General features: G+C 37.9%; 1 protein-coding gene across 1 annotated transcript in view; it reads left to right on the top strand.

Moving 5' to 3' along the window:
* Nucleotides 1-6430: 6430 nt before the first annotated feature.
* The window catches only part of nup210 (nucleoporin 210), a 32668-nt gene continuing 23765 nt past the window's right edge, over nt 6431-15333 (top strand). Inside the window, exons 1-14 of the mRNA XM_014997148.2 lie at nt 6431-7017; nt 8428-8567; nt 9295-9426; nt 10062-10158; nt 10337-10487; nt 11258-11390; nt 11571-11729; nt 11980-12048; nt 12129-12235; nt 12339-12479; nt 12586-12723; nt 12926-13081; nt 13456-13654; nt 14323-14468. Of these exons, the coding sequence (XP_014852634.2) occupies nt 6866-7017; nt 8428-8567; nt 9295-9426; nt 10062-10158; nt 10337-10487; nt 11258-11390; nt 11571-11729; nt 11980-12048; nt 12129-12235; nt 12339-12479; nt 12586-12723; nt 12926-13081; nt 13456-13654; nt 14323-14468 (1920 nt within the window). The 5' untranslated portion in view covers nt 6431-6865. The remainder of the gene's footprint in view (nt 7018-8427; nt 8568-9294; nt 9427-10061; nt 10159-10336; nt 10488-11257; nt 11391-11570; nt 11730-11979; nt 12049-12128; nt 12236-12338; nt 12480-12585; nt 12724-12925; nt 13082-13455; nt 13655-14322; nt 14469-15333) is intronic.

Here is a 15333-nt window from a genome sequence, read left to right as displayed (position 1 = left end):
TATAGTCGTTTCATTGCATGTTGAATAGCCTATAACGAAACAAGGCGGTCTTTCTCTGGGATCATATGTGGGAAAATTATTAAATTGAAAGAGCAATTTAACTTTATAAAGAAAACGTTTGTTTTTTATTTTAAAAAAAAGAGAAAAAAATAATGAAGCATTTATTCTGTTTATGGATGCTGAATTCACTGTGGACATTGAGAAACGCCAGTTTGATGGAACTATAGGGAGGTCTTATCCAGTGCAGACTGACCTCTCAGAGTTCACAGTCAGTTCAGAATCCAGACAAGTGGCAGTGCCTGTTGTTAGCATTGCAACTAGTATCAGTATTTTTTATATAGATATAAAAAAAAAAAAAAACACGACAACAATTAGTGAAGTGACTATGATAGAGCTTTTAGGGCAGGTTTTCATTGTCTGTAAAAGCTGCCCAACCAGTTTAAGACTCTGGTTTCATCTCCAGATACCACCAAGCTACACATGATAAGTGAAGCCTGCTGTCTGTGATCTTTCTTCTGACTTGATCTTAAAGGGTCATTGAGCCACTTGTGAGAACATATGATGACAAAGCTCTTCTTCCCTGGCTGAGCAGAATAATCAGGAAGCCTAACATATGGGGCCAGTGGGCTCTTTGTCTTGGGGGTCTCCCTTGGATGATCAATGACAGAGATGAGTCAATGCCCCTATTATTGGTTTTCTTCATCTTCATGTGCGCCTAAATGCTGTGTCCAGTGCAACAGCTCCACAATTTCATCCCTCATCTGTCTGCTATGTTCCTTGCACTTCGTGATACTGTCTGTTCACTATGTTCAGTATGAAGCCAATTTACACAAATATCCATTCATTCATAAATAGACAGATAGATGGATAATTTATTCCTGGAGTGAATTTAAAAAGTGTTCATACTGCATGTCTGACATTGATTGCATAACCTACGTTTTGCGTGACCACCTGCCATTATTAATCTGTTGAAACACCCTGGAATGTCTTGGCAATGATCGCTTCAGAAATTAATTACCCCGTGTGCCTTTTCAACAACAGCATGTTTCCAATCTAAATTCCACTCTGTCATCAGTATCTACATGAAAATAAATCACAATTCAGAACCCGTGAGGCTGTCCTTGTGGTTGGAGGCAGGGACCAAATGGTGAGTCTTCCTCTCCACCCCACACTAGTTGACCCTAATGACACTTCTGGGACTAAAAGCACCCAGTGCTGTAAGGACTCTCAGTGTGTGAGATAATCCACATTGACACACACTGATGTGGGAGAGCTAATTGCACCTCAAACTGTTGTAATTTCTCACTCATGCACATTTGAATATAGAGCCTTGCTCCAATTATAACAGCTAAAACCCACTGACTTCTCCCCTATCTTCTAATTACACTTAATGTGTGTGTTTCATTAAATGCAAAATGTAATAATCTATGTTTATTATTTTTTCTTGAAACAAAGTTAAGTCTATTTCAGCAGCTCCTTAGATGATGTTATTATTGTTCAGCAAGGTTTCAATAAAAGTGAATGTGACATCATTGTTTACATGGGTCTTCTAATTCAGCAGCCATTTGTGTTATCTGTCCACTGTGTAATACAAAGTTCTGCTCCTCTTTCTTTGTTTAAACAGGTGGATTGGATTGTGTTTTTCACCGGAGTAATGTGTGATGTGCAACCAGTGTAAGACAAGACTGACTCATCCAGGCCTGCACAGCGCCAGGAAATGTCCTTAATCTAATCATAAAGATAAAGTTTAAGATTTGTACCAGAATCCCTGTAATAAGTACTTACAAACACCATCAGCCAGATTACTTTTTTTTTTCATCAGGGTTTTCAAGGAACAAACCTCACATGTGGCTGATTGCCTGTAAATGTTTTAAACCTTCTAAATGGAGAAGTATTTTCCCTTCATTGCTCTGCTGTGGGTTCATATAACACAAGGGAGCAGAAGAGAGGGAGGAAGTTTTTAAAGGAAACCAAGAGAGACAGAATACCAAAGCGCCGCGGGAGGCTGCACCAAGGGAAATTAAGACCCAAATGTAACGCGGTGAAAGCGACTCCCCACCTGCACCTTATAAAGACTTTTCAGGGGTTTGGTGAATGGAAAACTGTGCTTGTAGGGGCCAACCGACACAGCCTTGACTACTATTTACATAAGTCTGCTCCATTACTGAGATAAATATTCAAGAAAGTAAGGTGTGCTTTAGGTCTGAACATTGGTTGAGTCAGTGTAATACAGTAATAACCTTTGACCTAAACCATTCCTAGCTCCCCCTTTCTATCAGCTCTATCCAACTTTCTTCATAAAGAAAAGCATTGCCACAGCACAATGCTACCACCACGGTGTCTCTTGATGAGGATGGTGTGTTCAGGGGTTGATGGGAGTCCTCTGACTTGATAAAGCGCATTATAAATGCAGGCCATTCACTATTTTTAAGATATTGTCTCCAAGTGTGAAAAATGGCTCTGTCATTCTGTTGATGGTAAAATGACTTTACCTACTTCATCCCAGTTATATTTAAGAAATTTCTTAATTTGTGGAACGTGAAACCGAAGTCAGGTTTGGCAAAAGAAAGAAACCTGCAGAATGCATGTACTCATTCCTTAGCTAAATAAGTTTAATGATCTGACACATAGCCAAAAAACAATCTATAAGGAGGGCATACTTTTTCACCGCAGTGTGATAAGCAAGCCTTGCCTGACTTGAGCTTTTGCACTCTGCTTTTCGTGCACCATGTTCATCCATAAGGGAAAAAAAGGTTTTACTTCTTGGGGAAAACTTTCATAAGGAGATCCTCTCCTTTCAGTCTTTTTCATAAAAACCTCACCCAGTAGAGGAAATGGAGAGGTTGGGGCCCTTTGGATATCTTATCAAAGAGTTGCACAAACGTAATAATTTGAGCTAGTCTCACTTTCATGCCCTCTTTCATATTTCTTAGAACACACATAATAGCTCCCACAGGCAAATGCTGATTTCACGGGATAGTAGCACCTCTTATTATGCCTACTTACAGCAGTTCTTTCCTGTGCCTCACACCCAGAGAATGTTTAAGCTGGGTACTTTCCAAACTATTTGAATTAGTGACCCTTCTTAAGATTATTACATTACTGCTGGCAGAGTCGCAGCTAAACACATTGACATTGTGTAAATGGTGAAGTAAGAGCAGTGGCCTTCTGCACTTGTCTGGAATGGGGAGAATATGGTGGCCAGAAAAACTGTCCTGCAGGAAGAATGTGACTGCTGATGTATGCCAGATGAGGAGACACAAGACAGGATACCAAAGCAGATGCAGTGACTCAGGATGCGGGAAAAATATTTGTGCCACATATGGTTGCCTGGAGCATTAGAGAAAGCCCCAAAAAATGTCTAACAGCTTCAGGTTGGTTGAAACTATAACACTAAAGAACAAAGTCAAACTAAAAGATCAACCACTGACAAATAATACTTTAGAAATATTCAACAATGAGTCACTTTCCTCCCCTAAATCTGAAAGAACTGATAATTCTAAGAAAATATTACTCAATCATTTGAGAACTTCCTCTTTTAAATTGACCACTCCTGGCAGGAATCTCACAGAAATCTATCCAAAATCTCAAGATCTTCACACTCATTTTTCTTGGAACATGTTTTGTCTTGCATTTTCTAGAACTGAGCCTTAATGTCCCAGCTTTAGAGTCAAACATTGAGACATTGTTTTTCATGTTAACAGACATTACATCATCCACTTCTTGCTTCAATTGCATGTTAGCTGCTTGTGGAAAGGGTACAAAGGTGAAAATTAATGCAGAGCTGAAGCTTGCACAGCGCTGGGCAGTGAAAATAAATGAAAGCAGGATTTTCTTCTCTGGTTTCAGTACATAGAATCATTGTTGTGACACATCCAACTGCTAAAACTGCTTGAAAAGATATTTCCGATGTTTGAAGGGAGCATCAATTACATCACACTTAGATTGCTGTAGGTGCGTCTACGTGATTGGTATTTAAGTCAGTCAGTTGGAACGGAACACCAATCGGTGATGGGCTTTTATTGTTAACATGCTCTGACTCAAACAATATGTCACCTTTGGCATAAAACAGCATTATGGAAAAGCACTTCAGAACAAGTTGCTAATTAACTCTCTGTGTGTAAAGGAGGCTGAATCCAGGAGGAGCACTGCTGTGAAACTTCAAAGCAGATAAGATGATAGATAAGAAATAATGCTGCCAATTTAATTAGAACTGTGTCAAAAATTCATGTTTTCTGTTAGAACCAATTGTAATGCCAGAGGAGGCTCTCAGAGCAGACTGAGGGGGAAAATGATTTTGGATTGTTCCACATCTTTCTCTTTATTCTGGTCTACATTAAACTTATTTTATGCAGTCTTTCTTGTTGGAAACCAATGTTATTTTATCAAATCCTATTTTATTTGAATGGAACTGGTGCCATGAACGCGACCTTCCTCCTGCTGCAGATTTTATGTGATATAGGTGGCTGTGAGTGACACCTATGGGTGAAAAGCTGCGTGTTACATGTGCTTCACTGATGGCTAGAGATCAGAACTGTCAGGTGAGAATGAATCAAGAAGATAAATGCAGGAACAAGTGGCTCCCAGATGATCTTGACGTCTATCCTGCTCAGATCTTAAGCCTGATTTAGAGGTACATTTAATTTTGCGGGTTATGTAATGAACTGGCAACCTGCCCATGGTGTATTCTACCTCAGCGAGGCTGTTGAAATGTGACCCAAGGTGAGGATCTATTAGCTGCAGAAAATGAATTGAATGATTGAATATTTAGCATCTTCTACTGTACCAAAACAACAGGTCAAATTTATTTTAGCTATGTCTGATTCAGCATTTTTATAACTGAAGGTACCAAAGTTACTTGATTGTGGTATAAACTGGAACTATGAAAATACAGAATAGTGCCCCGTTAATACTGCTATTAAAAATAAGAATAATGAAAACAAGATGAAGTAGTATAAGAATAGCACCTGAAAAAAGTACATTAATAAAAGAACTGGATATTTTTATGATTATTGAGCAAATGTGGGTTCATTGCCATATTTGTATTAATATATTGTTTACTTAATGAAAATGTAGATATGTGAACACCATAAATGTAGCAATACAGGAATACACCTTTTTTTAGTATCTCTGTTGAACTGATGGCAAGACAAAAACAAAATACATATTAGCTAACAGCACAATTAAGACAAGAGTATGGGTTTTCTTATTTACATAAGTACACAAGATGTTCTACACTACGATAATCGGTTTAGATTTTTTTGTTAGAAAATAATGATTCACTTGGAGTTGCATTTACTATTTCAAAGCAGAATCAAATTTAGTTAAATTTGATGTAATTAATGTTAAAAGAATCCAGTCCTGTTCTAATTAGTTCAATTTGCTCTAAATTATTTCAGTTTAATTCAGCTTGATCCATCTGTCCGTTCACTGTCTACATGTTCTTATCCTTGCAGGGCATTGGGGGGATAGATGGTGCCTTTGCAGTTTCGACTTGAACAAATAAGCTTATTAAGCTTAAGATTGATTTTGTGTAAAATAGTTTGTCTTACTGCATGAAGCAGAATGACAGGGATGGAAAGTTCAAATATCCGGGGTCATGAAAAGTATGTATCCATCAAAAAGGCCTCCTTTTATTGCTGTCATATTGGATACACATGGTTGCCAAACATTTTTGCCTGACTGTCTCTTATGCAGCTTAAACAATTAAAATTATCTGCAATTTCTAGATGCTCAACTTAATGGCTGCTGAAGGATAACCATTTAAAGATAAAATAATTAGCTCTGCTGTTTATTATGTCTAAGCTTGGTAAACATTACGCACAACATAACTGTGGATTAATAATGCACGCAGTAGAAGCCCTTTTTCTGCAGATGCTTGGGATTTCAACAAAAATATGGCTTCTTAACTTGAAGAACATTAAAACCATCAGATGCTGTCAATTCTCAGCCAAAGCAATTTATTACTATGTTGTAGTTATTGGTCTCCTCCCTCCACGGAGTTGCCATAGCAGCTGTCTCCCCATCCCCATGGCTGCGTGCACACACACTTGGTAGATGTTTAATGGGAGATGCCCTCCTGACGCAAACCCCATTTATTACTGCGAAAGAAAGGTATTTGAATCAGAAGCTCCCAGGGCCACGGCCACCTGTTACCACTGGAGCCAATGCAGGCCCATACTATGAAGTTAACCATGAAATGCTCATTTTCACATCAGCTTAGCTTTTGTTTACCCACAACAACAGCAACAAAACAATTGTAGGTGTTTGTGTGTGAGACAGAGTGTGTAAGTGTATACATATCACACATAAAATACACAAATTTGCTTTTTCTCCGTTTCTAAAACTAATCTTTTTCTGACTGTACCTTTAAGAAATATCGTACCCACCCTCTCATGTAGTGACGTCACCTCTCTCCCGGCATGCTCACTGGAAGTCCAATTATTGCTAATGGCGGGTATTGTACAAAACATGCAGATTTTACGCTATTGTTTGTTATCCGGTTGTGTTATTCTGCTGTAGCGATTTTCAAATTATAGTCGCTTGATTTCTAACTTATTTTCGAGTATAAAGACAACGACGGAGCCAAATAACAGCGCCAGAGGAGTTTGCCACTGTTATCTTTATCATCATGTGTGGTAACTAAAGTGTCAAAGTGAAACAGGACAGGAAGACGGCGTGCGTTTGAGTTGAGCATTAGCTAAACTGCTGGCTATGCTAACTCACAGAAACGTTTGTTACACTGCTCCGATATCAACCCTAACGTTTAAAATATTAAACTTGATGAGACAAAAAAAGTTAAGCTCGTAAATATCCCATTCATTCGACCCGTCCCTTGGCTCATAATAAATCTCCGGAGTCGGAAATGAGTCTGTTAAAATTTGTTGTGTTATTTTTTATAACCGTCACGCGAGTATACGCTTCGTCAAAATTAAATATTCCCAAAGTTTTGCTACCACTTGCTAGAAGTACAAAAATTAACTTCACACTGGAAACGACTGAAGGCTGCTACAGATGGTGAGTGAAACTGAGGGTTTGACGGGGGCCCGCTTTGTGGGGCATGGAGGTGTTGTATTACCTAGCAAGAGAAGTCACGCGAACTCCCATATACAGTACAGTGGTTTGCTGTAAGAGTCCAGCCGTACTGAATGTCAAAAGATTGTTTTAATATGGTAATATTGCATCTTTTTTCCCAGAATTAAGTCCCCTTCTGTCAGTTTTCACTGGGGGTCAAATGTGACTTGTGTTTGTTTTTAAGTCGCTAGTTTCTCTTGTCTAAATAAAAGTTTATTATAGTAATTGTTGTTGATGGTATTTAAACTAAAAATGGACAGATGACGTTTTCTTGGTCACGTCAGACGTTTTTAGGAGGAACTATAAAAGTCATAAAACGTAAAAAAAAAAAAAAAAAAAAACTAGATTTTTTATAGGTGTAGGTGAAATTTCTTTATTTAATTATGTCTTAAATTTTGTCATTCATTCATTCTTTGTACTGAGGACCAGAAGTGCCATAATTCTGCACATACATAATTTATCAAATAAATGTGTGATAGTTAAAAACACAATTGTAATGTGTACTTTTAATAAATAAAATTATACACATATTTGTAAATATGTATATAATTGAACAATTAAATGTAAAAATGAACAGAAACTTTGTCATTCGACATGTTAAAATCATAAGCAGGTATTTCATTATGTATTAATTTTATTTTTCTTATACTACAGTTCTTTATGTCAGACATTTCTGTTACTATTTGTTTAACTATAGAGTAGTTAGTTTAACTGCAAACCAGACACCTTGAATTTAACTGTGACACCCTTCATCTTTGATTGGAGCTTGGTTGTTAAGGCTAACCAATAAGACAAATTCATAGTAATAGTAAGTCATTTGAGATGTTTACTTCAAAACCATGTAGGTAATGGGAATTAAAATCAAAGGGTCTTGCAATTATGTCTTGCAATATCAGATATAATTATTAAATTATTATTATATTATTAAATTATTAACTTCTCATGTCATGTAATTAATGCAGGCCTTAGATTTTAACCATGACGTTCTTTAAAGGTGAAAAAGTCTTTAATTTCAGTCCCTAAAATGTGCAGATGCACTAATTTTTTATTTCCTGTTAATCAAGTTAGATTAACTCATGGAGAAAATGAGCTACTGTGTATTTAAGAAACCAGTAGTTTTGAACAATTCAAAAGGATTACAATATTACCCTCATTCATGCATCAAAACATGTCCCTAACCTTTGTCTGATTTTTCCTAAATTTGATGAAGTGCATGCTGTTAGTTGATTAGCTTGTAGACTACTCATTCTAAACGGACACCAGGGATGCGGATCATTATGGTTACTATAAATTGAAATTGTGTGACATCCAGATACCTGTATAGTCAGTATTTTTGTGGCGTTTGTTGTCCAGGTCTTCCACTAGACCTGAGGTTGCAAGCATCCAGCCTGTGGAAGAGGATGCTGACAGAGGCTGCTCTCGGAAGGCTGTCCTGCAGGCTCTGTCCACTCAGCCCACCAGGCTGACCAGCATCATTTTTGCTGAAGATGTTGGTAAGTACAACAATGCCATTTTAAATTGCAATGTATGAAAGAAAGCAAGGTTTAGATCCCTTTTGAGTGGCATTAACACTGCCAAGTTGTTCAAATAAATGAAAATTGTGTTGACAATTATGGGACATATTTGTCAACACTATATGTCCCATTGTGTTGTCTCTAATATCGATAGCTGCATTTTGAGAAAATATCCTCACCCTGATGGACTTTTTTTCCAGTAACTCTGCAGCTGTTTTGTAGGTCAAGCAAATTTTTCTCTCACTGTAGTTTATCAGAAAGTCACATGTAGTTGTAATTTAACTGTTTATTGAACATTGAATTGTCCATGGTACCCGGTCTTTTGCATTAAAGAGGTTGAACTCAGTCAACCAAAGAGGAATTAGATTTTTCCCCCCCGTTTTTTATTGTTCCTCTTGTGCTGCTGTAATACCATCTGCTGCCACACACCCTGTGAGCAAGTCTATAAAACAAATCAAAGTAACTAAGTCTGAATGTGGGATAAAATTACTCATCTGTATCATATTTACACATTTTATCTCTCCCATGAAACCCCTATAGCTGTTCCAAATGGCCACAACATTTGAATACAGTGATAAGCACCGAGAGTCCTCCCAGCACCTAAAGGAAGCCCCAGAGCGATAACTTCCTGCTAGTCATTTGCATATATTTGTCATTAACTATCCTTCCTTTATTGTAACCCTTTTTCTTACTCATCCATTGGCAGTCTCTGGACAGGTGCTCCGCTGCGACGCCATCGTTGACATCATCAGTGAGATTCAGATTGTCTCCACCACCAGAGAGCTGCATCTTGAAGACTCTCCACTGGCGCTCAGAATTCATGCACTGGATTCAGAAGGTGGCACACTGACCTAACTTATTGCAGTAGATCAGCTGTCTAATTAAAAGCTAATGGGGTTCTAAATAAGTAAATACCCTGCCTTGAGCAGGTGTGACCCAAAAAAATAGATGTTGTAATAACTCAGCTCTCCAATAATAAGGATCTGTCATCACGCTACTCATTCGTTGCTTTGAGATCTCTTCAGAGGGGGCTGGCTGCAGGCAGCTCTTTCGTCTCATAAAGGCTGCCACAGTGAAGTAGCTGTTTGTTCTGTGTGACTTGTTCCATTTAGGACAGCCACACTTCGTTTAATGAGCTGTGGCTGCAGCCTGATACTTGCTGATGGTGGCTGCAGGGTGTGGTGCTCTGTTTGCTTTGGCGTAAGAGTCCATCTCAGACTCTTCAAACAGAGCAGATTGCAAATGATTGCAACGCGCTGTTTAATTAAATCCCTCCCAGTTTTGTTTCAGACAAAACGATTTTTAATTTATTATCAACTAAAATGAAGGCACCTCTGGCCTGGCAGTGCGATTGAAAACTTTTATTTGTAAATATTCTCAGTTCCTGATCAGTTTTTGGATACCTCTTGTTTTATGTTTTTTTATTAGGTTGCAGTATAAGGTTTTTTTTTTTTTTCCCTTTCCTTTTTGTAGGAAATACCTTCTCTACCCTTGCCGGTTTGGTGTTTGACTGGACCTTAGTGAAAGATGTAGATGTGAATGGATTCACAGACTCCTACAATTCATTACGGTAATCTCTCTTTTGTTAATTCTTTTCTCATCTCCTCTAAAAATCTGCTACACAGACCACCAAATGTCCCCAAAAGCAATTTTTAGAATGATTACGCTGTTTCTGTTATTACCTTTTGTATTTTAATTACTCTGTTGAGGCTTTGTTGCTTATTGCTTTTTGTCTTTGTTACCTTCAGGGTGCTTAAATTCTCAGAATCCACATACACTCCTCCTGGATACATAACTGAAATGGAGCGAGTGGGCAAACAAGGCGACATCATTCTGGTGTCGGGACTGAAAACAGGACATGCTAAGTTAAAGGCCAAAATACAAGAGTCTCTGTATAAGGTAAAAGCTTTATTCATAACTTTGCAGAGAAATTGTTTCCCTTGCTAATAACATATGGGGTTTCTCACTAGACATGCACCAATCAAAGATTGTAATTTGTCAGGTTTTCTTTGATTGGTGCATTCATGAATCAAAATTATGAACTCCCAACATCTCTGGTCTTTAACCGTCTCAACTAACAGCTTGTTCTATGATGCTCTTTTTAGAGTTTAGTTAATATATATGTAAACTGACATATGCTTTTAAACATGCTTAAAATATATGCTTTGTACATTTAACAGAATCTGGAGGACTTTTTTTGTGTTATCTGTAGAAAAATAAATAAATTTGAGTAGATAAAAATTGGCAGGTCAGACCTCAAAGAAAACTGGAGATGGCTGTCAGCCAGGAGAAACCTGATCGATTTATTCTGTTTTCTTAGTTCTGTTACTTCGTCCCTCTGTGATGGACTAAAATGTACTCTTAAAAATAGCAAAATGCAACGCAATTGCAGGGTCTTGTGCAATGCTATAGTGAAGACCAAATAAGCTCTTCAGCCTTTTCAGATCATTTGTAGCTGTCGTAGTTAAGCTGACAAAGCTTTTAAATGTCAAATTGTGTTATTTCTCCATTTTATAGCAAACAATTTTGTCACATGTGATTTGATTTGCATTAGATTTTTTTCTTCTTCTTCTTTCGGACACTTTTGAAACTTGTAACCGTTTCATTTGGTTTACTGACGCGGGAAACTAAAGCTTTGTTGTTCTGTCACCATGGTACCCATGCCACAGGATGTGGGTGCTGCTGAAGTGAGACTGCTGATTTTAGAGAACATCCTGCTGAGCCCTGCACACGATGTCTACTTAATGGCAGGAACTTCCATCAGATACAGAGTCCTCAAGATCAGACAAGGCACTATCACAGGTGTGAATATCTACCATGGTTTTATCTTTAAACTCATGATGCCGTACAGTTCCTGGTGTTAGATCCACTTACAAATGGATTTGTTGTTCAAGTGAAATTGAAGCTGAAAGACTTTGAAGTGAAGTGAAGTCATGCTGTTTGAAATCCACTATCTTGGTCTGTTTGTGTGTGTTTCTCCAGAGCTCACAATGCCTTGTGATCAGTATGAACTGCACCTTAGGAACAGTGTGGTTGATCCCAATGGAGACCCAGCTGTCAGCGTGGCCTCCCTTGATCAGAGTACCTCCAAAGTTACAGGAGTTCAAATGGGACACATCAATGTGGTGTTGGATCACAAGAGTATCCTTCTGATGAAATGCACCAGCAGCTGAAGTTGTAGCAGTGGTTTAATGGGCCATTTTTTTTTATCAAGATGTACCAATCAATCGCAAGAGATTGGATCTTAAAGCGAATATGATTGCTATTGACCAGGAATAGTATGATCGATGCATCTCTAATTTTCTATCACTCAATTATAATTATACATTTCATAGCCGAAGCTCTCATTCATGTCTACCTGAGGAAATTTTCTTTAATTGCTTCCATAAAGGCCTTCGAATGCAAGGAGTTTCTCGTCTCCCCAACAGCACTCTCTACGTTGTTGAGCCAGCCTACCTCGGTCCGTCTTTCTGCTTTAACACATATTTTAATTTCCTTGTTTAAAGTTTTAGCTGACCTTTTTTTTATCTCTGTATTTAGGTTTTAAAATTAATCCAGGAGAAAGCTGGGTTCTTGAAACAGGCAGAGTGTACAACATTCTTATTGAAGTGTTTGATAAGTCTGGGAACAAAATTTACCTCTCTGACGTAAGTGCAGATCGGTGAGATTCCATGTCTGAAAAAAAAAAGAAAAACAAAACTAAGAAATATAGCAGTTTTCTAAGTTGAACAATTTATTTTGATGTTGCAGAATGTCCGTATAAGCACCGTTTTCCCTAAAGAGTATTTTGAGGTCCTAGAGTCTTCTGTGAATGGATCATATCATCATGTCAGACCTCTCAAAGACGGTCTTACTCTTATTGATGCTACCCTAACAGCTGTTGAAGATGAAGTGAGTTGTTTTGAACCGTCGCATCCTTGTTTTTAACCTTCCTCACTGTTCTTCCTCCTCGTGTTGTTGAATCTGATCATTTCCTGTGTCCCCTGTTCTGCTTCAGAATGGAAAAGTCCATGCACTCGTCAACCCGGTGCACAATGAACAGGATGTGGAAATTTATAACCCTATAGTCCTCACTCCCAGTATCCTCACGTTTCCATGGCAACCAAAAGTTGGAGCATATCAGTACACAATAAAGGTAATTATTCTCTTTCAGCCATGCTCCTCGGAGGGGTTTCAAACTAATAAAGGGTACAATATTAAGCCCAGTTATTCAAACTTAAAAGGAAACTCTAAATTATTTTGTTCTTGGCATACTAGCACCATGACTGAGAGTGAGATCAAATTAGGAAATGTGGTGTGTTTGCATCTGATGAGGTATTCTCTGTTGCTCACTCCAGGCAACTGGTGGAAGTGGAAATTTCAGCTGGACTTCATCAAATACAGATGTGGCCACAGTGACTGTGAAAGGAGTGATGACCACAGTCAGTGACATTGGTGTCACTGTAATTTATGCTCATGATCTACGTAACCCACTTCACTTCGGACAGATGAAGGTTGGTTGAAAATGACACGTCAAAATTATTGTGGCACAAAGGTTGGCTAATATTTGGATTTTTATTACTTTTTTATCTGTTGGTCATGCAGTAACTTTGTCGCAAAGGTTGCAGAAACAAAACTGGTGAATGTGTCGCCTCTGGAGGGCTGACTACAAATTCATATCAAACTTGTAAAACATTTTGAAAACGATCCAGCCAAAAAGCCTCTCCACTTCACTATTGCATGTTACTTTGCTCCATCACACAAAATTATGCTAAAATACTCAGATGTTGCCATCGTAACTTGACAAACAAAATGGAAAAGTAAAATGTAGAAGTTACAATTAAACATTTGCTGTTACTGATCTTCCTCTATCATTCTCCCTGCTCAGGTTTATGTTGTTGAGCCTGTTGCCATGGACTTTGCTCCGTGTCCAGTAGAAGCCCGCCTGGGTCAAGATCTGGAACTGCCCCTCCGGATCTTTGGTTTGCTGGAGGAGTTGGAGATGGAGCGAGTCATGTTGAGCGACTGCTCCCACTTTGATCTGCTGGTCGAGGAGGAGAACCAGGGAGTGTTTGAACTGTTAGACGGTGAGTCTTGGTGATTTGACTAGGTCGGACAATAACGGAGGTGTTTGTGCCAGATCTTCATGTGAAGTGCAAAACGAAAGAGAAGCACATTGTAAAGAGCCTGTTAGAACAAATAGAGTTGGTGTTGAGGAAAAGATACTATTTTAACTTGCATGACTGGGTGTCTTTACTTTTGATTCTTCATTCTTTTGCACATTTTGTAAATCTAGGCAGTGTGCCAAGTTACGATGCACTGATTGCATTGGCTGATTTTCTTCTTTCTTTTTTCTTTCTTTTCTCCTTTAACCAGCCAGTTGTGATTTATGCTGCCTTGTTTTATTTCTGCCTGAACTGAATGAAGTCGTTAAAGTTCATAATAAAATGTTTGCAATGCAAACTCTTGGATTTTCCACAAAATGACAATACACTAGAGTTTTCTCTCTACTATTTTAATTCTATAAATAATCCACCCTAAGTGTGTCATCTTTTAAGTGGCAGCCATCTAGTTTTTTAAAGTAGCAGAACAACATTCCTTGAAGCTGCCAGCAGCAAAGTGAGCTGCAGATATTTCTGTCGCGTTTGAGATGAGAGACAACTACAGAAGAGCAATTGTCTTTTTCCTATTTAAAGTTGTCATTTTAAATTATCTCATCCTTTGGCTTGTCCCTCTGCGTTTGGTTCTTCCTCAGGGAGGCTGGCTCCTGGCCAGAAGCACTGCAGTGGAGTGCAAGCCAAGGCCCTGACTCCTGGCTACACGGTGCTTACTGTCAGCTACACTCATGGCAATGTGCATCTCAGTGCCAAGATCACTGTTGCTGCCTACCTCCCTCTCAGAGTGAGTCTTTCAATCTTATCCTTTCAGGAATTTGCTAATTATGAACTTTGACCATGGCATTTTAATCAATCTGTGCATGTTGCAGATTGATTAAAATCTGTAATATGCCAGCCTGAGATTTCCTCAGGCTGGAAAATCATCTTAACAGTTTTGTTTTGCTTTTTTGTCTTTCTTTATTTTATTCATTTATAATTTCTCAGTAGAAAAAAAAGTCTAGAAATGTGTTGAGCTGTTTTCTCTCGACTTATTTTAGTTCCACATATTGTCTTCATGAACAAATAAAAAAATTCTTTCATGTCTAAGAAGAAATAAAATGAGTTCCTGAATCCTTTCAGATTTTATTCTTTTCCAAATTTTGTAAAATTATTTAGTGAAATGCAGACCCCATTAAAGTAAAAATAATTAATTGTTGCTGTATAATTTAACATTATAAAGAACTAAGTATTGTTTGAGGAAGTGGGAATAAATTGTTTCACAATATTTATATAATTATAGTATATAGTGTGCATCACTAAAGTTTTAACCATTAACATGTTTGAATCTCTTTTGGGCTCTACAGTTTTATTTTTTGTTAATGGTGCGTTATTCTTCAAATATTTCAGATTTCTTTGCAGTGTTGCTTCATTTATTTTTGCCCTGGCAGCTAAAGATTGACCCATTTTCTTCTTGTGATGAGCAGGGCCATGTTTTTCAAGTTTTCAGTTTTCCATCAAAGTTCCTTTTCACAGTAAAATGATCTGCAACATCCATTAAACACTTTCTTTAGGTTGTGTTTTTGTAAAGTTAAAGATCTATTTCTTGGATTTTCACTGTTATCTTGAAAGTTTGTTCATCCACTCACCCTAATAATCTAACTTCATTTTAA

Source organism: Poecilia mexicana, unplaced genomic scaffold (assembly GCF_051168715.1).
Source record: "Poecilia mexicana isolate PSO_F unplaced genomic scaffold, ASM5116871v1 scaffold_7, whole genome shotgun sequence".
Lineage (NCBI taxonomy): Eukaryota > Metazoa > Chordata > Actinopteri > Cyprinodontiformes > Poeciliidae > Poecilia > Poecilia mexicana.
Note: the sequence above shows the minus strand (reverse complement) of the source record. Positions and strands in the feature narration are given on the sequence as shown.